This window comes from Ursus americanus, chromosome 18 (genome assembly GCF_024610735.1).
Source record: "Ursus americanus isolate L20-20 chromosome 18, mUrsAme1.1.p, whole genome shotgun sequence".
Taxonomy (NCBI): Eukaryota; Metazoa; Chordata; class Mammalia; order Carnivora; family Ursidae; genus Ursus; species Ursus americanus.
The window spans coordinates 3,020,593-3,042,581 of record NC_142144.1 but is presented as its reverse complement, the minus strand read 5'-3'; the positions used below and the strand labels follow the sequence as shown (position 1 = coordinate 3,042,581).

Sequence of the window (21,989 nt, the reverse complement as noted above, 5' to 3'; positions counted from 1 at the left end):
TGAAACGAACGTCTGCATCAACGCGGTTACGGTACGGAAAGAAATGCGCGTGGCCTTTGTCCGGGTTCCAGGCACAGAGCTCCGAAAACCCTTAGCGTCCCCTGAGTGATAAGACTGTCTCTGGTTATTCACAAGGGGCCCCTGTGGCTCACACCTGACTTTCTGCTCAGGCTGGTCACTAGGAAAACCACGGGATCGGGGCGGGGAGCCCCGGGGAGGGGAGGCTGCCTCAGGTAGAGTGCTGAAACACTCTGGGTGCCGGGAGCTTCCGGGCTGGGGGGCACGGGGAGGGGGGCACGCCCAGCAAGGAGAGGGAAGCTGCGTGCCCCTGCCATGCCTCTCCCTGCACCTCTCTTCCATCTGGCTGTTCCTGAGCTGTATCCTTTTGGATAAACTATGCAGTAAGCAAAAGCACTTTCTAGCAAACGGTCAGACCTGAGCAGAGGGTCACGGGAGCCCCACTGTACAGCCTGCAGGTCAGCAGTAAGGCAGGCCCGGGACTCACACCTGGCACCTGAGAGAAGGGCGGTCTTGTGGGGGTGTGCCCCCCCACCTGTGGGCTCTGACCTACCCCTAAGTAAACCGTGTCCGAAGGGAACTGAACTGCTGGACCCCACCTGCACCTGGGAGTGCAGAAGCCCACACACCTGGTGTCAGAAGTGTGAGCAGAATAGCTCACAGGGCCACAAAACTATCGCCATATGCCAGAGTCTAGAAACCACGAATGCGGTCCACCAGGAGGAACTAATGGGGCGTGGGGGGAGGTCAGCAGTTTGAAGACAGTCGTCAGTCACGTGGTGCCTACTCTGCCCTTCCCAGGGGTGATCTAAGGGGGCCCTCCCCACCTTTGGAGGGAGCGGGCAGGGCAAGCGGGACCTGGCGAGGTGGTGGCGCCCAGTTGCCCTATGATCGTGGACTCTGACCACTCATGACCTGGGCCCCACCATCCCCGGGGCTCGGAAAAAGATCTGTCCTTTCTTGCCGGCTCCAGAGGAAAGAGGTAAGCAGTGAAATCACCCGCTCACCTAAAAGAAGACCCCACTGTCCACAAAGCACAGGAGCTGGAGACAGGGAGCTGGAACCTGTCTCCTGCCTGGGAACAGCCAGAAAGCTGCTGCCGGGGGTCAGGACCCCACTCGCTCTCAAGCCATGGGGTCTACGCCCAAAGACCACAGCTAGGCCCTTCCAGGGAGTCCTCCCCGGGGGGTTCTGGCACGGGGCGCACTCACACACACCTTCCATGTGCTGGAGCTCCCTGCAGGACCGGGGCTCTGGCCCCCGGGTCACAGACAAGGGACTTGGGGTTTCAGGAGCTTGAGAGCTTCATCTAAGGACACACAGCTCCTTAGCTGGTCGAGCCGCAGCCTGAAGCTTGGGGCTGCCCGCCCCCCACCCCCAGCCAGAGCAGCAGCAGGGGCTGCAGGGGCCCGAGCCCTGGCAGCAGCACGGCCCGCACGCAGGTACCTTTCTTGGCGGGCTTCTTGCTGTTGTTGAGCTGTCCGCTGACGTCCTGCAGCCGCTTCTCTAACTCCTTCTTCTTTTCCTGAGCTAACTCCTCCTTCGACTTGGCCGCCTGCTTCTTCCCGCTCGTGGCTGTAGAGGAGCACAGAGCTGAGCCGGCCGGCGGCCACCCCTGGAGCTCAGCAGGGCAGCCTCCAGGTGCCATCCAGCCCCCCCGGGGGCTCACAACGTGGGCCGGGACCCCGCACGGCGGCTGCCCAGGCTCTGGACAGGACGACACAAACCCTCGCCACAGGCAAAGCCCTTCCTGTGACCCTCACGCCGTCCCCACTCCACACAGTGCACAGACGGGGCACATGGGGCTTGGCGACACCGTCCCCGGTGTGGAGGGCAGAGTCGAGACCTGACGCCGACCCTCCAACTAGCCCTTCTCCTCCACCGCGGATGCGGCGCTCCCTCAGGCTCAGCAGGGAGGCCTCCACTGCCTGGCAGCCTGTGCCACCACCTCTGAGTCCAAGGAGAACTTACCAAGGGTCAGATGTGCCTGACTGCAGGGCTCATGCAACTCCATCCAGGAGAAAGCAACTGACCCCTCAGAGTGACGGAGAAAGCCCACTGGGAGGGCCCCACGCAGGCCTAGGTACACCCTGGGTGTGACCTAGGGCCAGGACCACTGCCCAGCTCTCCTGCAGCTGCGGGGCTGCCTCAGGCCTGCCCTTCCTCTCACTCCCCAGGACGCACTGCCCCAGGCAGTGCCTCGTCCCCATCCAGTAAAGTTGCTGACTTCCGGGACAAGCCCGGGCCAGTGCCAACGTCCATCCTGGAAGGTCTCTGGACCCTCAACTCCAGGCAAAAGGGAACTGGTCTTTCCCAGCAGGGGACCATCGAGAGGTCACCTGCAGCCCTGGTCCCAAACAGAGCCTCAGGAAGGCTCGTGGCGAAGACCTTCACTGGCACTTAAACAAATGGGGGCTGGGGGCCGACCCAGGGCTCCTGCCTGTCCTGGGACGGCCAAGATGTGCAAAGCACTGCCCACCTGCCCAGAGCAGGGAGGAAGGGCCCGGCTGAGCACAAACCGTGTCCTTGGGGCACACGGTGGGAATGGGCAAGGAGAGTGACCCGCCCCACTGCCTGGCTTTCCCCCCCAGGCCTAAAGGAGAGGGGAGGAGGGGAGGCAGGGGTGAGGGAGGGGACGGCGAGCATGGTGCTCTGTCCCCACGACTTACAGAATGGCTTCCTTTGCTTTTTCTGTAAACAAGACTTGACATATCTCTCTAGCTCCCGCAAAGTGGTGGGTTTCAGAGTCTCAAAGTCAATCTCTATCTCGTCGGGGTTGGAGTCCCTGAGCGAGGGCTCCCGGGACTGGATGATGTGCACCACGCGGCCCAGCTTCTCCCCGGGCAGCCGGTTGATGTCCAGGCTGAGCTGCCGCTTCTCGTCGTAGCTCATGGGCAGGCCCTCTTCCTCCTCCTCTGAGTCGTAGGGTGCCGATGCCTGCTTGCCACCCTTCTTCGGCTGCCTGAGACACAAGGCAAAGAACACCGTGGCTTGGAGTTCCCTGCCTCTTTTCCCCCAGTCCCTGTGGAGCCCCCAGCTCCTGTCCCCCCAGCCCCTGTGGAGCCCCCAGCTCCTGTCCCCCCAGCCCCTGTGGAGACCCCAGCCCATGTACCCCCACCCCCATGGGGCCCCTGCTCCTTGCCCCCATCCGTCTGGCCTTCTTCCTCTCCAGAACCAGGCTCTTCTACCAAGAGGCAAGCCCTAAGTGGTGCCCCGGGCATAGCAGCCAGGTGGACTGTCTGAGGGCTGCATATGTGTCTGCAGGGACATAGAAGACCCTGTTTCAGAGGTCAGAGCAGAAACTGCTCCCCACTTGGGGGTTTCTAGCCTCAGCCAGGAAAGAGTCTAGTGGTTAGCTCCCCTCAACACCCCACAGGCATCTCAGATTCGGCAGGTCAAAAACTGATCTCCATATTCAAATAATCCAAAAGGAGGCAGAAAAGGGAGACAGAGGAATAAAAACCACAGGGACAACAGAAAATAATGGAATGGCAGACTGAAATGCAACCGTATCAATCCTTACACTAAATATAAACAGTCTACACACCAACTAAAAGTCATAGACTGGATAAGAAACAAGACCCAACTTACATGTGGTCCACCAACCCCACTATACATACAATGACAGAAGTAGGTTAAAAGTAAAGAGATGGGGGGACTATACCACGCAAACACTAACCGAAGGAAAGCTGCAGTGGCCATGTTAACTTCAGACAGTGGAGACTTCAGAAACAGGAACAGTGTCAGGAAGAAGAGGGACACAGCATAGTGAGAAGAGGATCAACTGACCAAGAAGACATCACTGTCCTCAATGTGTGTGTGTCTAAAAACCGAGCTTTAGAATGTATGAAGCAAAACTGACAGAACCAAAGGGAGGCAGAAACATCAGAATTACAGCTGGGGATCCAACGATTCTCTCTCCCCGTGATTAATAAAGCATATCAGCAAGAGGGGAGAAGACCCCAACAACACCATCAACCAAATTAACCTGACACGTTTCTGTTTTGTTTCTTCCCTAACTAATATTTAGATGACACTCAACCCAACAGCAGGAGAACACATGTTCAAGTCCACACGGAACATTCCCCAGTTCTCAGCCATAAAATAAATCTTAACAAAAGCACTGAAATCACACAAAGTATGTTCTCTGACCCTAATGGAATTAAGCCAGAAACCAATAACTGAACCATGTCCAGAAAAAAATCTCCTAATACTTGGAAATTAAACAACATACCGCTAAATAACCCGTGGTCAAAGAGGAAGTCAGAAGGGAAATTAGAAAATATTTTGAACTAAATGAAATCATACATATCGAATTTGTGGAGTACAGCTCAAGTACTGTTTTGATAGAAATAAATAGTACTAAATGCTTACATTAGAAAAGAAGGTCTCGAATCAGTAATCTAAGTTTCTACTTTACGAGCGCAAATTAAATCCAAAGCAAGCAAAAGGAAGTAATAAAAATTAGACCATTAACAATAGGAAGTGAAAGCAGATAAAAGCCAATGACATCAAATGCTGGTAGCTTCATTCAACCACCAATAACTCAGCAATCTCTCTCCAGATTCACCATGAAAAAAACCAGATTACCAAAGAAAGGACACATCACTACAGGCCCTACAGAGGTTAAAAGGACAATAAGGGCACACTGTGAACAAAGCAGTGCCCCTAAATTCCACAATTCAGATGAAATGGAGCACAAATCTCCAAAACTCAAGATGAAACTGATCACCTGACTAGTCCTGTATCTGCAAAAATAACTGAATTCATCATTAAAAACCTTCTCACAATGAAAACTCCAGGCCCAGATGCTTTCACTGGGGAGTTCCACTTAATATTTAAGAATTAATACCAACTCTATAATAATCTACCCAGGAAATACAAAAGAATACTCCCAACTCATCTTTGAGGCCAGTGTTATACTGACACCAAAACCAGACAGACATTACAAGAAAACCTGATTTCTGCCTCCCCTCTGAAAAGGGAGGGAGGACAAAACCCAACCATTTCCACCCCCACTCCTAGCTAATGCCGCTGACTAGCCAGCTGCCAAGGCCCAAATGCCCCATTCCCCACGTCCCTGTCCTCCTCCTTCCAGACACCAAGGCCTGTCCCTTCTGCTTCCCACCTCCATGGCCACCCTGGCCTCTCTTGCCTGCAGAACGACAGAACCTTCCCAGGCTGTCCTTTCTCCCATTCCTGCGTCCCACTGATTCATTCTCCACATTGACCAGGATCTGACCACGTCCAGCTCAAACACCTCATGACTTCCATGCACTTGCTTGGAGGATAAAACAAGAGGCCTCAACAAAGCTGGCCAACCTCAGCTGTCTCTCCCGGCCCCTCTTCCCAAACCAGTCTCCATTCCTCAGTGGAACCAACCTTGTCCTAATTCCCGCTAATTCCCAGAACAAGTTTGCTGGCATCCACAGCTCCGTCCCCGCTGTTCCTGACTCTTGGAACCCTATCCCGACTGCTGCCGAGTTCACTCCTGCACAGTCGTCACCCCTCCTCTGGGAAGCCTTCCTTCTACCCTGCAGGAGAGGCACGCTGGCCCTGAGCACCTCCCCCCATCTCCTCTCCCTGTCGCCCTGTCCGTGGCAGGCATTCCTCAGGGCAGTGCCCGGCACAGGAGAAGTGAAGACAGAAGGCAGGTGGACCAGGAAGTAGAATCCGTGCCAAGGCACAATGGCCCCTAGAACTCCTTGGCCCAAATCAGGAAAATGTCCCCAAAGACTTGGGATGCCAAAGTCTGTGCCAGATAGTGCAGTCACTCTGGTACCCAAGATCAGGAGGCTAACCCCACAGACAGCTGAGTGACACCCTTGGGAGCTCAGTCTTCCCAGCAGAGGCCTCATTTTGTCCCCCCAAGCTCCCCAAAAGATGGCAGAGACAAGGACCTCCCAGCCCCCATCCTGTTTTCCATGTACCAGCCCAATCTCCGTGTCACCAGGATTTGCAGCCAAGGCGTGAAGGCCCAAACCCAGTACTCTTCCCACCACACAAGCACCTAGGACACGCAACACTGGGCTCCCAGGGCCCTGAAGGGCCCCACAGCCCACCTGCTGGCCGCGGCCGTGCTGCTGGCCTTCTTAGCGGGAGCCTTCTTCGGCTGGGCCTGCTTGGCAGGTGGGGCCACCTTGGCCTTCTTCTCGTCCTCGGACTTTGCCTTGTGCCTCTCCTTGTCCTTGTCTTTGTCCTTGTCCTTCTTCTTCTTCTCCTTCTCCTTCTTCTCCTTCTTCCTCTTTGGCTTGTTCACTGGGGCCTGCGACAGGGCAGCCAGCTGCTCGTGCACAGCCTTCAGCTGGAAAATAGCAGGCGGCTGAGCAGGACTCCCCCGGGGCTGGCCCGAGGGGGCCTTGGGGTGCCCTTGAAGCCACCCCACACATGCGGGGAGGTGAGCCCAGAGCACCAGGGCCACAGCCTGCTGTCGAAAGCCAGACAGGTCCAGGAGCACGTGGCGTCAAAGGCCCCCCTGCCCTCACCACCCCTGTGAGCGCCGGCGAGCTGCTGGGCCTCACCGCCCTCACCTGAAACACGGCTCACGGGTGGCCGAGAGGCCGACTCACGAGCCTGGTGGCACACTCAGACCTGCACAGGTGGCACGGTAACAGTTTTCTCTCAGCTTATGATTTTTCAGACAAAGACGACTCTACCCAGAGGTTTCTACGTCTGTACATCTGTACGAAGGAGACGTGCAAGAGCTACCTTCAGAAGCCATGTGCACGTCGCACGGCATACGTACAGGATGAACACGATCCAGGGCCAGCAGCTGACATCTGCCCCGTGCCGACACGCACCTGGCAGCGTGCTCAGCGCTCTACGTACTCCTCACTGCAGTGGCCCCCACGGGGCCCGTGAGGGGCCACCATGAGCTGCGTCCCACAGGGGAGGCAGCGGTGTCACAGTCCGGGACCGCCAGGTGGCTGCGCCCAGGGCCACCTTCCCTGTGGCACCACCTCTAACGAGGCTCAGGCCAAAGTGACCGCGGGGCCATCTCTGCTCTACTCTCTCCTCCCTGTCGGAGGCCGAAGTGGGGCTGCCTCATTCCTGCGGCAGCCACGGAGCCGGCACCCACTAGACACTTCCACGGCGGGCGAGGCACCGCATGTCAGGCTGGCACAAGCCCGACCTGCAGTGCTCCCGAGGGGCCCTCGGAGCTGACGCCTGCCCCAGGTGCCCGCCCAGGCGGCCCACCCCGTGGCACACCTGTTCCTGCAGTTCCGCCAGCCGGGTGGCCCGCTCCTCCTCCGAGTCCGAGCTGCCGGAGTCCGAGGAGCTCTCCTCACTGCTGCGGCTGCTCTCGGCGCCCTTGCTCAGCACGGGGGCCGCAGGGGCAGGCAGTGCCGGCGCCTCCACGGGCTCATCTGGCATCTTGGCAAACCGCATCTCGAACACGTCCTGGAGGAAAGCCGGGGCCGCGTGAAGTCCTAGACGCCCATGGGGCAGCCCCTTGGGGTGGGGGACCCACACCTGAGTGTCCCTGAGCTGCTCTCGGAGCTGCACCTGCAGCTGCTTCGAAGGCCAGGCCCACAGGGGGACTGGGCCAGCCCCAGCTTGCTCTCCTGCTCTCCCTCCCTCCTTCCCTGTCCAGGCACCGAGTGCGGGTCCGGGAGTAGGGGCCGTGGGGCCCAGAGCCACGGACGCAGCCTTCTAGGACTGGTCCGCAAGCTCCCTTTATCAGGCATGCAAGCCTTCTGCAGGAGATCTACGTGTCCTCTTGGCCTGTGGGTCTGAGCCCCTGCGAGGCTGCTGCCCACTGCAGCTTGAGTGCCAGCCTTTGTCTGAACTATGACCCCTACGGGGCCCCCAGCTGCCGGGTCTGGGGGCCAGTTGACATTGTCCCCCTTTCCTCACCCTAGGGCTTTACCACAACATCACCTCTCATTCCGAGTTAGGCCCAAAAGTTGGCTCCAAAGGCAAAAGTCTTGTCCTGACAAAACAGGCTCTGGAAAGCCCCTTGCCAGCTCGCACGGAGTAGGCCCCAGGCCCTCAGGAGCACCTCCCAGCCAAGGTCCCCTCTCCTGGCTGCCCAGATTCATTTCGGATGGGGGCCCACAGCCACGTGAGAGCTCCCTCTCTGCTAAGCCCAAATCCACACCGGCTCACACTCACGCTCCCCCATGAGGCAGTCTGTATCAGCAGAGCCTGGGAAAGGCCCCCCCACAGGAGGACCCAGCAGCACGAAAAACAGCTTCTCCCTCCTCCCTCCTCTGGGTCCTGGGTGGTCAAGGGTGACACCATGAGCTGTTTCACGGGGTTTTCAAAAGTGTTCTGAGCAAAAGACTAGGAACATTCACACAACCAAAGCCTGTATCCTGGGGGAAAAAAACCGCTGGAAGAGAGCAGAGATCCACAACTTTTACTCTTTCCTCCAAAAAAAACTCTTCCAATTACATAACGTTTAAAATTTTGGTGCTGTTGGGGCCCCTGGGTGGCCCAGTCGATTAAGTGGCCGACTCTTGATTTCGGCTGAGTTCATGATCTCAGGGTGGTGGGATCAAGCCCCACGTCGTGCTCCACGCCCAGCGGGGAGTCTGCTTGAGAGTCTCTGTCCCTCTCCCTCTGCCCTTCCCCCAAATTTGTGCTCACTCTCTCTCCAAAATAAAAAAAAACAACAACAAAACTTCAACATTCTGGCGCTGGTATTCATAGAAGCAACAACACACATCACAGAGGACACTGACCCACACCTACACAGGTGGGCGGCACCACGCCGGCAGAAGGCCACACACAACTGTCACGTGACCCGGCCTCCAGCAGCCTCACTGGCAGGCCCGTGACAAAGCCCCCCTCGCACAGAGACCGAAGCTGCGGCAGGAGGGACGCCTCCCTTCTCATCCTCTCCTTCCCTGCGGAATGCGTGCCCGTCCCGGAGAGCGCCTTCCCCGCGCCTCTGCCTGCAGCTCCCGGAGGACAGAGGCTGGCCCGTCCGCCACCGTGTGCCTGGGAAGCAGGCCTGGGGCCTGACAAGTGCCGGGTGCCGCTCATGAGCAAGATGTTCTGCGGGCGAGGCTCTCCCACGGGCCCCTGGCTGGATGCTCTCCGGAAGGCCTCTTTCCTGGGCGCCCGCCCCGGGCTGCTGGTCCCCTCTGTGCCCAGAAGGCCCCTCTGCCTGAGCGCCTCGGGTTACCTGGAGCTTCCTGGCCATGGCCACCACCTCGTGGTCCGGGGGGTTGTACTTGTAACAGTTGGAGAACATTAACCGGACGTCGGCGGCAAAGCCCTGCGCGTCTGCGTACTCGCGGCCGTCCATCTTCTTCTGTAACACACACGCGGCAGGGGTGAGGCCACCGCCCCGCATCCCGGGGCTCAGCCAGACCCCGCGCGCACGCACTGGACACCCGCCACGCGACCACCATCCACGGCCAGCCCCAGGCCTTGCCCCGGGAGCCCCGAGGGACAGTATGGGCGCGGGACTGCAGGGCTTGGAAGGGAGGCTCTGGGACCCCCGGGGAGGCGGCTGCCCTGCGTGGAAGGTGGAGCAGGAACCCCGGCTCCTGCAGCCGCCACGTTAGCTCTCTCGCTCTAGCTTCCAGCTCTACCCCTTGTGTGACTCCACAGAGCCAAGTCCCCGACTTGGGAGGAGGAGCCAGGAAATGTCACTCGGGGCAGGGGAGGCGAGGTCTCCTCAGTTCACGGATCGAGACATTGACTTCATCTCTGTGAGAATCCAGGTGTTGTTGGCCCGCCTGCCCCTCGCAACCCAGCAGGACAAGGTGGGGTTGGTGGGGCTGAGACAACAGGCACGCTCACGGGGAGGACAGAAGCGCGACCATCGACAGACACCACCAGTCGGGGCAAGCAGAGGGGAACTGCTTGGTGAGGCAGCGAACTCCCTGTGTCTGCACGGGTTCAAGTAGAAACCATCAGTCAGGGACCTCCTGTCGGTGAGGGGCACCCCCTCTCCTGGGGGCTGTGCGCTGCTGGAGCAGGACACTGCAGGTGGGAGCCTGACCACCTGTCTCACTCGCACCTACGCGGACACAGTCCTGGACGCTGGCGGGTGGAGCGCAGCCCGACTCCAGGGCCTACAGCCTCAGTCCTGCCTTGGGTATGCACCCCTGCCAGTCGCAGAGCTTCTGACAGCTCCCAGGCTGCATGGCTCCGGCCCTCAGCACAGCTAGGGAGGCCCAGCTAGGAAGGACAAACGGGCGCCCGAGACCCTCTCAACTTCTGCCAGATTTTCAGGCTCTAGTCCTAACTTGACCGCTGGCCACTCTCCTGGGGGGTGGGGGGGGCATGGGAACAACAGGCTAGACGTAAGTGCACTTGGGGTGCCCAAGGGCAGGCAGGCAGCTGTCTGTCATTCCTCACCATTTCCTGGATGATGGGGTGTTTGTGAAGGGGAGCGCCAGAGCAAACCACCCGCATGCATGCAACGCCCCCGCCAGGTCTCCCAGCAGGACACGGCCTCAGCCTGCGGTGGCACCAGCACACCAGGGCCGGGCAGCGCCCCCCGCCCCCGCCACACCCTGGCTGTGTGGCATGGACAAGTCACTGTCCCCACTGGCCTCCCGAGAGTTCTGGGGGTTAAGAAGGGCACAACGCGAGTCACTATTGCCAATAATGCCCTCATCTGGCTGACGTGAGCTCTGCCGTCTCAGGTCAAGGCTCCAAGAGTCAAAGATGTGGACTTGGGGACTGGCTCCACCAACAGCTTACTCGGGGTGGGCCCTCCAGCCTCAGCTTCCCCATCTCTGAGCAGCAGGGGTGCGTGCAGACAAAAGGCCCAGCCCCTATACCCCCCACCCCAAGTCCCAGCCACAACATTGTCGGGAGGACAAGACGGGCCACAGTCCTGTCTGGGGCTGAGGGGGCCAGCCACCCACTGCAGGCCCAGAGCCAGGACCCCACAGACCCTAAGCAGGGAGAGCTCAGCCTCGGACCCGTGCACTTGGGAGCCCCGTTCCTGCTGCCCCACAGTCAAGACCGGCTAGGAGAGAGCAGGCCTCGGCTGAGAGCGAATCCAAACCACGGTTAGGAATTCTCTCCGGAAAAAGGGGCAGCAGTGTGCTCTGCCCTCCAGCCTCTGCTTTGCTGGAATTTTCCCACTGGTTCTCTACTTGCTGCGCTGGCTCATGCAGATAAGGCACCGTCCAAAGGAAAGGACGTTACCGGGCTCCCAACAGGGGCAGGATGGAGGGTAACTGAGGAAGAGGCTCGGTCCCCCGTGTGGTTTACCTGGCACCACCGCCCCACACAGCCAGGTCTGTCCTACCCGAAACCCTCAGGTGCCCTGGGGGAGGCCTCCAGTAAGGAGATTCTGGCCCAAGCTGGCATCACTGGGGAACCAGGCAGAATGCCAGAGACCAGCCATTCAAGGCCCAGACCCTCTCAAATGGAAAGAAGTAACCGCTACCCTTTGTGGGGGTACCTCCCAGGGCCACATGGGCAGCAGTCCCCAACGGCCAGGGGCATTCTTGAGGGGGCCAGGGACCAACACCAGGCTGGCAGGAAGTGCTCCCTGAGGGAGGGCAGGTGCGCTGGGGCCTCAGCTGATCGGAGGGTCGGAACCCCACCTGCGCGTGCCCAGCCCTGGGTCTGCTGCCCTTGGGGCTACCGCCACCGCCCGGGCACCTTCTCCCTATGGCCCAGCACACGCCTGCTCTCTGCTTGTACACAACAGGCCAGACTCGGAACAAAACCCATGAAAGTCCAGGGAGGAGCCCCCAGCACGGGAGGCCCAGGCTCTGGGTCTCAAGTCTGCTACCTCCCCCGCTCTAGGGCCTGCCCCTGGCCAGGGCAGGGGAGTGGGTCACCCGTCACTTGCAGACGTTACAAAACCCGCAAACTGAGACAGGAGACGGGTTCCGGCAGAACGGAGGACCGCGAAGCCCCAGGTCCAGTGACAGCAGGCAGAACGCACCTTCTTCCCAGACCCGGCCGGACCCATGCCTCTAGTGGGCCACGGGACAGCGCCATGCTGAGCCGCCCCCCAGCCAGCACAAGACATCAGCACGACACGGCCTGGACAGCAGGAGAGCAGGCGGCTCAGCCAGGGTCAGGGCCGCACCCGCCCAGAGCCCCGGCACACGGTACCTTGACGGTGCTGAGGTCCATGGGGTGCTTGATGATGTCATGGTAGTCGTGCAGCTCCAGGGCCTCGGCGTCCACCGGCTTGTAGAAGGGCCAGGCGTAGGCCGCGTGCTTCTTGGACAGCATCTCCTTGAGGATGCTGTCACAGTGCCGCAGGTGCTCCGACAGCTTGCCCTTCTTGCCCGCGTGCTGCGGCACCTCGCCGTCCTCCAGGTCCTTCTTGGGCGGCTTGATGGGGCGGCCCCCGCTCTCCCGCCGCGCCACCACCTTAGCCTGCTTGGGGTCTGACAGCGGTGGCGGCGACTCGCTCCGGCTGGCGGTGATGGCGGACGTTGTGGGCGTCGTGGTGTCTGCTTTCCGCTTCACGCCCTTTTTCTGCGGCAGCGAGACAACCGGTGAGCCCCAGCAGGGAGCACGGGGCACGAGAACGCGGACGCCGGTAGCTGCGCTTCCAGAGTGCTCTCTGCCAGGCACCGAGCAAAGCCACGGCATGCACAGCCACACCGTCCCCCCGGCTGCCCCCCGCGCTACGCAGGACGCCGAGGCTCAGAGGGGCCATGTCTCCGGCCCAAGGTCACACAGCTGGTAGTGGGAAGGCTGGACTCAGAACCCACCCCACGAGCTGCCCCTCGGGGGTCCCCTCCCTCTCCCCCCAGGGCTCCGAGGTCACGCGGACCAGCGTGAAGTGCGGCATGGCATTCACCTGTACCGAACCTCGGGCCCGTACAGGGGGCTCCAGAGACAACATGACCGAGTGGATCTGGCACTGGGATCACCCCCAAGCGACTCAGGCTAAGGGACAGCAGAGACGAACGGAAATCCCTGCGTAGAAAGGCCAGTGGGAAGGACCCAGACGAGGGCCCCCAAGCTGGAGCTCCGAGGACAGCCATCGTGGAGCGGGCCGAGGCCAGGAGCAGGGAGAGCATGCGGGGCAGGGGCTGGGCGGCAGCAGTGAGTTTGGGACCACGGACTCCCGGGGACTGACTGGGCAGGTCTGGACTTGAAGCCTGAAGGCAGGGGGAGCCACAGGGAGCTGTTTTCCACAAGGGGAGGGAACCCTTTTGTGGCTGTGTGCAGGGCAGACACTCACACGGGTTGTGCCCCGAGGGTGAGAACGTGGGAAATACCCCCGGGTCCTGGGCCGTGCAGGTCTCAAGCACCACGCCCGGGGCCCCCAGGCATCACGGCGCGCTCCGCAGCCAGGGCTCAGCACGTCCCCGAGACCAGCTCAGCCAGCTCCCTGCCTCTCAGACTGGCAGAGGAGCCCCTCGGAGCCACAGCGCCCGGGCTGATGGCCTCACAGTGGCCGGCTCTCTGGGGCACCACCATGGCCTCTGCCCCAGCCGAGCCGCCGCCCTCAGGCTGGCAGGGGCACGAGCCGGCTATTCACAAACACGTGGGGGCACCCACAGTACACCAAGCGTGTGCCACAGAGGCCCGGAGCGGGGAGCTCACCCGGCCGTGGCAAACAGGACATGCTCCAGGAACAGCCGGGCCCGATGGAAGGCAGCCTGGCCAGGCGCCGCCCGAAAGTGCAGGCAGTGAAGGCCACGGGGGAGGGAAAGCAGCGGCGGGGGCGTGTTACCTTGCGGGGGGCCACTTAACCCCCCGAGCGCCTGCTTCCTCATCTGTAAGATGGGGGAAATACTGTCTGCCCCACAGGGCCGCTGTGAGGGGCAAACGAAGACGACACACATCAGCGCCCCGCACACGGCCTGCCCGGACCGCACGGGGAGCACGGGCTCTGAGCCCAGACCCGGCCAGGACGGCCCCTGCCATGAGAGTTCCCAGCCACACTGGGGACACGGACATGCTGGAGCTCACGCTACCAGGGCACACGGGGCAGGCCGTCGGGGCTGGCTCCTCACCGTGCACCCGGGCCGCTGCCCTAAATCCACGTGTGGGCAGGGGGGTCCGGGACCCTCCACCCTCCTCTCCCACGCCTTCCCACAGTGACCCAGGCACGGCAAAGGCCAGGGCTTCAGGGCCAGAGAAACTGGGGTTCAGCGCAGCCCGCCCTCACCAGCTGTGTGACCTGCAGCTCCCTGAGCCTCGGGCTCCCCGTCTGCGTCAGGGGCAACGGCCCAACCTCACGGGCACAGAGAGAACCACTCCAGAGTCACGTGTACCGAACACCCGATAAGTAGTGGGTACCCAGGGACAGGTGGCAGATGTCCCCCCTGCCCTCCCCACACCTGCCCGAATCCAGGAACCCCGGCCTGGTGATCAGACAGCCAGCTGACCTTGTCCCCAAGGACACTCACCTTGACTACAGGCGGTGTGGGAGGGACCACGGGGATGATGGGCGTCGAGGGAGGAGGTGGGGCGGCGGCCGGGGGAACGGGGACCGACGTGATGTTTGCAGTGATGGTTGGCACTGGGGTGGCAGCAATGACAGGCGTCTGGGAGACAGTGGGGGGGACGCTCTGGAAGGGGGTTGCTGGGGAGACAGAGGACACGGCCGCCACTTGCTGCGTACCTTGAAGACAAGGAAAGGACACTGAACACACTAAGCTCTACCTGCCAGCTAGCTTCCAGAAGCTTCCTGGACCATCCCCTCCAGCCAGAGCACAGCTGTGCCAGGGAGCCCCTCCTCCTGAGACCCCTGGCCCTGCACCGTGGCTGCATCCACGGAACCAGTTTCCACAGGCACTCACCCAACAAACGGAAGGGACTCCCTCTGGCCAGAGACCAGAGTCTGAATGAGGAAGCCTGGACTAGGTGCAGCCTGGGAGGAAGAGCCAGGCCTGGGCCCAAGAAACCGGGGGTTAACTCAGACTCCACCAATAACCAGCTGAGTGACCTGGGCAGAGCTACTTAACCACCCACCCATCTCATCTGCAAAGTGGGATGGCTGGCACTGGTGGGGGGCTCCTTTGAGGGCTGGGGTGCCAGGCCTGCCTCTCCATCAGGGCGCACCTCTGCTCCCTGTTCCTGGACCAGGTAAGACCCCCTAGGGCTCCTAGTGCTAATCCTCATCCCCATCGCCCTCCCCGACAGGTGACACGACCCCTCTACTGTCCCAGAACATACAACACCTGCTAAGGAGGCCACATCCTAGGGGGAACCAAGGGACCTCCTGTCCAGACTTCTGGAAGAGGTGGCCTCAGCATGGGGGCACAGCAAGACCACAGTCTCCCCACCAGAGCAGGCTCAAAGGCAGATGGTAACAACGCCACCAAGGGCCAGCCGTGTCGCCCCAACTTCACAGACAGGGACACTGAGCTCAGAGGGGCAGAGGGATCCGCACAAGAAATGCTGTTGTCAGGCCCCGGGGTGAGGGAGTGGTTATCAGGACAGAAGGACGGCACCGTCCGCCCCATTACCTGCACTCTGGGTTCCTGCAGCCGGTTTCCGGCCTTTGCCCTTTGGAGCAGGGGGTAATAATTCAACTTCCTCCTGGGGCATCTGGGCCACTTTCTGCAGAAAAATTTTCTCTAAGGCTTGGGCCATTAGCACTATGTCATCTGTGGGCTGAAGACACAGGGAGAGCCAAGGTCACTTGTTGGGCAAGGGGCCACGTGTTTGCAAAGACGTCACTGGCTGTGGCTCAAGAAAACATTTATTCAAAAATCCGTTAAGAGATTTGGTCGGGCAGGCGGGGGCGAGGGGGCAAAAGGAGCGTATTTCAGCGTGGAGACTCTTGAAAGAATTCAGAAAACCAAGAAGAACAAGAACCACCCTTTGGCCCATCCCGTGCAGAAAACAGAACGCTCCACTCGGTTTAGCTCATCTCGGCTGTATCCCGTCGCAATCGCAAACAACAAAATCCCCACCGAGTCAGGACCACGTGGGCCTTCCCTAACCTACTCTTCTACCCGAAAACCATCGTGAACACGTGCTCCCTGGTCGTGCAGTGGCCCGGCCACGTGGGGCGGCTGCACGCGGATGTCACAGTGTGCTCGGCCGCCCGCCCCCCCCCCCCGCTGCCACGTGTGCACGTGCTGTGACACCAAACATGTGAGCCCGTCCCGACAGCTGGAGTCTCAAGGTCTGAGGGCAAGAACAGTTCAAAGCGTTTGGTATACAAACTTCCCCCCAAAAGGCTGCTCCAGGCTTTACTACCCTCCCCCGTGGGGGGGCGTGGGCAGCACATGGGACCCCCAAGTGGAGACTGCAGCCAGGGGGATGACATGCCCCCATCTGAGAGCCGCTACAGAGCCCGGGCCCCGCCAGAGGGTCCCCTATGGGAGCCACGTCGCGGGCGCTTTCTTACCTTGTTATAAATGTAACAATTTGTAAACATGGTGTTGAAGTCCTGCATACATTCGCTCGCGCTCCAGTAATAATTATTTTCTAGTCTCTTCTTAATAGTCCCCATATCCATTGGGTTTTTTATGATTTTATGATAATCCTGGGAAAGAGATTTTCAGAGGCACCATCAGCAGATTCTGCGGCGTCGTGTTCGCCGTCCCTGAGGAGGGCGACTGCACACGGAGCGTCTTCTCGGGTGAGCTGGGCACCGGGGTCAGGCCAAAGGCAATGTCTGGTCAGCGGAGGGCAGGTGCAGGGTCCGGGGCGAGCGCCCGGCCCACTTCCAACCCCTGCCATACATCTCGCCCGACAGATTCTGCCCACACAGGCCGTTCTTAGAGACGCACGGGACTGGGCAGCTGGGGCAGGCCCCAGAGCTGATCGGCACTGTGGAGAGGGGGCCGAGTCCCTCCCAGACTCCAAGTCCCGGGCCCACCAGTGACCGGTGCCGAGCTGGGCCTAGAACCCAGGCCACCAACGAGTGGCCCAGGGCTTCCCCAGGCAGCACTCAGGGTTTCTCTATTTGGGTCCAAATAAGAAACCCATCAGATGATGGGGCCAGCACTGAGGAAGCAGCCAGTGCAACCTCCCCTGGAAAGTGGGCCACGACCTGCACTGCAGGGGGCAGAGGCATGGTTCCATGGGAGGGTACACGGCAACAGCAGGGAGGCACGGGTTCTCCCCTGCTCCCTACACTTGGGGACCACCGCCCTCCACACTGTCACGCCCCTGAGGAGCCCCTCCACTCCTCGGTCACCACAGGCCCTGGGCTGTGCCTGGCTTACCGGCACCACAGCTGCCTGGGCCCAGGGGCAGTCCTTCCAGGAGGGGGGCAAGAGAGGGGCAGGAATGCCGGTGGGTGGGGGAGGGGAGGGGTGGGGGGCACTCACGGGCAGGTTCAGCTTGATTGCGTCCACGGGCTGGTAGAAGGGCCAGGCGAACTGGTGTTTCCAGAGGGTCTTCACCACCACATTCTGCATGTACTGCAACTGGTTGGTCTTGCGGCCGGGCTTGGCGGGGTTGGAGACCTCCGGTGGGGGCGGGTTCACCGGGCCCGGGGCCGCCGGGATCCCCGCAGGGGCGACCGTCGTCGTGGTGGACATCCTCCGCGGCTCGCTCACTGGCCGTCACAGCAGCGGCTCGGGGAGGCCCTTGCTTCCACTATACTCCTTTTGGAGGCCTGACATCCCATTTCTGGGCCCAACCGGGCAGCACCTACAGGAGAGGAGGGATGGCAGAGACAGGCCGGTCACCCAGGCCCCCCATTCCCAGCCTTGTGGACTCCCGAGCACACGCGAGTGGTCACAGGGAGGCCAGCTCACGTCCCTCAGGCCACTCGCCCTGCTCAGCCCAGCCCTCACCTGTCACAGACCCACTCTCTAACCACTGCTCTCCAGTGGGGGCAGGGATGTGACTTGAACACGGGGCCGCCTGGGCGGGGGCGGGGGGGCAATGCAAGGGCGGGAAGGTGGCGGTCCAGGCACACAGCCAGCAGTGGGAGGCGGGGGCCCAGGACGTGGCCTCTCCTGGCTCACAGCCCAACGGCCTGCCTACTGGGGGCCGACTCGGACTGATCTTGATCGTGGCAATTTTGGGGGAACGATTCACACATAGAGAGCGCTCCGGCATGGACCCCACAGAGCTGAGCCAGGCAAGCAGAGCGTGTGCGGAACCACGCGTGGCATGCGGAGCTGGGCCCCTTTGGGGCGAGGTTCTGACGTAACCGTGAGAACCAGCGCTGGTTTGTGATGGCGGGACAGGGTGTGACACGCCCAGCCCCAGGCCAATGGGAGGGCAGGAGGAGGCACACCTCGCCCCGCACTCGCAGCAATGCGGGGCTGCCGCGGGCCTCCCCTGTCCCCCTCCAGCTTTCAGGAGTGCTTGCCAGGCTCACGGCTGGGAAGGAAGATGACCAACTACGCCCCAGAACCAACAGGCCAGTCCCAACATCAGAAGCCCCACTCCGTCCTGGATGGAGGCCACGGGCCCCACTTTTACTTGTAGGGCCCAGAGCAGACTGGGGGCCACACATGGAATGAGAAGACCAGGCCACGTCTGTGTGCCCTGCCACACTTTAGGTTTTTATGTGTCCTTGTCACGATACTCAGTTGGGTTGGGGCTGAGTGGCAGCACCCACAGCATAAGGGGCTGGACGGGACTGGGGAGACAGAGTAACACACGTCCGCGACTAGATTAGCCGCCCCACCTACGACTTGCAAAAGCGGATCGTTAAAGCTTTGAGAATCCCGTGAGCTGGTTAACGTCCTGCTGGGAGCTTGCCACCTGCCACGTGGGCGTGTTTGCACCAAATAACTGGCACTTGCTACGAACCACTCCAACCAGGGTGAAAAGGGTTCAAGCAGATAGCAGGTGTGCCTCACCCACCAAGGAGACCTGCTCTGCATTCAAGGGACACCCTGGAACCCCCACGAGGCGCCACGCCCATCACCCCAGGGAACCTACAGCCCCTCCCCTCTTCCACACCCTCCCAGGCGAGCTGGTACCTCTTCTTCTTCTCCATCTTGCCAAGCCAGGGCCATGGCACAGTCAGCATGGTGCCCACGGCCCCCACCAGCTGCTCAGTGGGGGCGGCGGCCGTGCCAGCTCGTGCTAATGGCAATGAGGATGGGTCCTCACTACCAGAAAGATGTGGGAGTCTGGAGCAAACCTGGGTCATCCCTCCCGCCCCGCTGCCCCATCCCTACCCCCACCCCCACCCGGTCAGCAAGTGCAAACTTGGCCCGGGCACCACCACCACCTGTGGGGATCTCCCCAGCAGCCTGCCCTCCCTACGTGTCCGGCAGGCGGGGCGGGGGGGTGGGTGTCCAGCACCCAGCACTGCTGCTGCTGCAGGTGCATGGCACAGAAAGCCAGGGAACAGTCAGGGTGCAGCCAGGGCCTAACAATGACCTGGGGGTCAGTGGCCAAGGTGCAGGCCGGCCTCCTCCAAGCAGGAGGACAGGCAGGCATGCTCAGTGCAGCGACAGGCTCAGGCTGCCACCAGGACTTGAGGCCTGCCCCAAGGCCTCCCTCTTCCAGCTCCGGCCACCGCTCCAAATGTGTGGCTGAGCAGGAAGCCAGCTCTGGCCACAAACATGGGAACGCATCCCTAACCCTGTCTTGAGGGAGGTGCCCGGGGGCAGCACGGCAGCTGCCATGAGTCTGAGCCAGGAGCTTGGAGGAGCTTCCTGGACTGCTGCACACCAGCCCTAACCCCCCAAAAACGGCAGTGCCAGGGGGTCCCAGACCACAGAGTGCCCGCAGAGTGCCCGGCACTGGTACGTGCTCCCTGAGGGCCAGCGGTCACTACAGGCCACAGGAATCCTTCCACAGTGGCCCGAAGCAAAGCTTGCCTCTGGCTCGACATCACCAACCCCGGCAGAGTCCATGAGACTCAGCGGGGATGCATGCAGAAAGGGCCAGGTACGCTCCAGCACACAGGTAGGTGCCCACGCTCTGCGGGACTATGCATGGCGAGGAGCCTGTCCCCTTTCTACAAACACTCCGCTGACACAGGGCAGGACACCCCCCACACTCAGACCCCTGCGAACACCTGAGGACAGCCGCAGGGCTCATGGTGTCCCCTCAGGGTGGCAGTGTCCAGCCCTCTGCCTCTCGCAGCACCCGGCAGCCCGGGTACCAGCTGTGGGAAGGTGGGGGGGGGGGAGAAGAAGGGCAGCCAGAGCATAAGAGGTTGGGGGCCCCGCATAAGCCCTGCCATCCCAGATGCCAGAACCTACCTCTCAGGACGAGACCAGCAAGGGGACGGTCAGAGAACTTGGGCCAGATGCCCCCAGAGCCTGACCCGTGGGAGCCGCCCCGGGGAGGGAAGAGGACTCAGAGAGGCTCCCTGGGCACAGGTCACCCAGCGCTATCCCCTCTGGGGTGGCAGGCAGGGTGAGTGCCCGCGTTCCTGCAGGGGCACGCACACCATCACCCTTCAGACAGAGCCAGACCTGGGGGTCAGACACTGCCCAATGCACAGCGGGACGGCAGGTCCAGGGCGAGCAGAGCCACAGTGAAAGCCTGGCCTTGCCTTTTTCCCCTGGACGCTTCTCCAGGCCGGACAGGGATGTGACAGACACTGCCGAGCATGCAGGAGAGCCCAAGGCCACCTTGGGAAGCCCCGGGCGGAGGCAAAGGACGGAAAAGGGCCTCCTGGGGGCCCGCAGCCAGCAGAAAGCGAGCCCACTGATCACCACCCACCAGCCTGTGAGGACAGGGGCTCTCACCCTCTGCTTGCATTTCTGAACAGGTTTCTTCAGCAAATGGAAGAGTGCACTCAGTCGATGGCCAAGTGTTTGGGGCTTCTGTTTCTCCTCCTCCAAGGCCTGGGGACGCTGCCCAGGGGTCAGGGGGAGGGCTGAGCAGCCCAGCGTGCTCCCCGAAGGGGAAATCCTAGGACCACCATGAGCCCAAAGCAGGGACTTGCGCTCAGCAGCACTGCCAGCCCCTGGGGTCGCCAGCTCTCACGGGGTCCGCCTGTCCTCCCAGACGCCCAGAGCACCCTGTGATCTTTCAGTGTCTCACGTACAGCCTCTCCCTGTGACATGTCCAGCATCCACCTCACGCCATGCCCCATGTGACTGCCCCGCCACCCTTGGGCCCAGCCCTCACTGCTGCCCTCCAGGGTCAGGCCAGTGGGAGCAGACAGCAGCAAAAACACCAAGAAGTACGTTGAGTGGTCGGCCATGGCCGCAAGCCCTTCACCCCTGCTGATGCTGAGATGCTCGTGTGACCTGAGGTCAGAGCCACTGTGCCCACTCACAGATGACAACGCCGAGGCTCCTCCCCCCTTGAGGTAGTTCCTGAGCCTAACCACCTGGGCATTCGGGGACAAAAGCCACAGTGGGGGGAGGGGGGATACCCAGGCAGCTGAAGCAGGAGATGGCCCTGCTGTCACCACACCAACATCAAGGACACCTAGCAAGGAGGGCCGTGCAGAGGGCGGCAAGGAGCACCCACCTGGGCCTGCCCCACCAGGGTTCAAAACTTGGCTCCCCTCACTGGCTGACCTCTTACCGAGTGCTCTCAACCCAACCCCATGGACAGAGACACGGGTGCCATGGCTTCCCATCCACAAGGTTGTAGGGGCCAGGGACATCCTGGCCAATGGCTAGGGAGATGGGTGACACTGGCATGCTGGGCTGGAAGAAAAGGAGCTGTCCTGGTTCCCAAGTCACCTGGGGAGGGGACATGGCACAGCCAAGCGTCCGGGACCAGAGCCTGAGGGTCTCTATACGCCCATTTGCAGGCACTCTGCAGACACAATGAGGTCACACGTGGGACAGATAATTGAAACAGGTCTACCTCAGATAAACTCAGCCTTCCATCCTGCCTCTGTGGCCCAGCAGAGCAGGACCAGACCCTCGATGTCCGCCCAACTCCATGTTAAGGCCAGCCACGCAGGGAAGCATCCTGTCTGTCCGAGAAGCAGGAAGGCTCTTGCTGCACCCACTGCTCTCCCTGGGCCTGCATCTCCAGGTGGGATCTGGCCCCTCTGCAGCCCACCAGGCTTGGGTTCTGTGCAGGAACACGAGACCCCTCAGCCCCACCCCTTGGCCATGCCAGTCTGGGGAGAAACGCCCGGGCAGAAGCCTGGCCCCACACGGGCTGGGGACAGACAGAAGGAGAGACAGAAAACTGCCATGGGGGTCAGCTTGGCCTGTGTCTACTGC

General features: G+C 61.3%; 1 protein-coding gene across 2 annotated transcripts in view; it reads right to left on the bottom strand.

Annotated features, from left to right (window-relative positions):
• BRD3 (bromodomain containing 3) overlaps nt 1–21,989 on the bottom strand; it is a 31,930-nt gene that overhangs the window by 380 nt on the left and 9,561 nt on the right. The window contains exons 2-11 of one of the 2 annotated variants that reach the window (XM_045770992.2): nt 17,202–17,526; nt 16,274–16,411; nt 15,384–15,531; nt 14,322–14,536; nt 12,061–12,432; nt 9,152–9,280; nt 7,228–7,419; nt 6,081–6,322; nt 2,688–2,980; nt 1,465–1,593 (exon numbers count right to left, since the gene is read on the bottom strand). In XM_045770992.2, the coding sequence (XP_045626948.1) occupies nt 1,465–1,593; nt 2,688–2,980; nt 6,081–6,322; nt 7,228–7,419; nt 9,152–9,280; nt 12,061–12,432; nt 14,322–14,536; nt 15,384–15,531; nt 16,274–16,411; nt 17,202–17,414 (2,071 nt within the window). In that variant the 5' untranslated portion in view covers nt 17,415–17,526. The remainder of the gene's footprint in view (nt 1–1,464; nt 1,594–2,687; nt 2,981–6,080; nt 6,323–7,227; nt 7,420–9,151; nt 9,281–12,060; nt 12,433–14,321; nt 14,537–15,383; nt 15,532–16,273; nt 16,412–17,201; nt 17,527–21,989) is intronic. The other variant, XM_045770994.2, reaches the window with a different exon arrangement.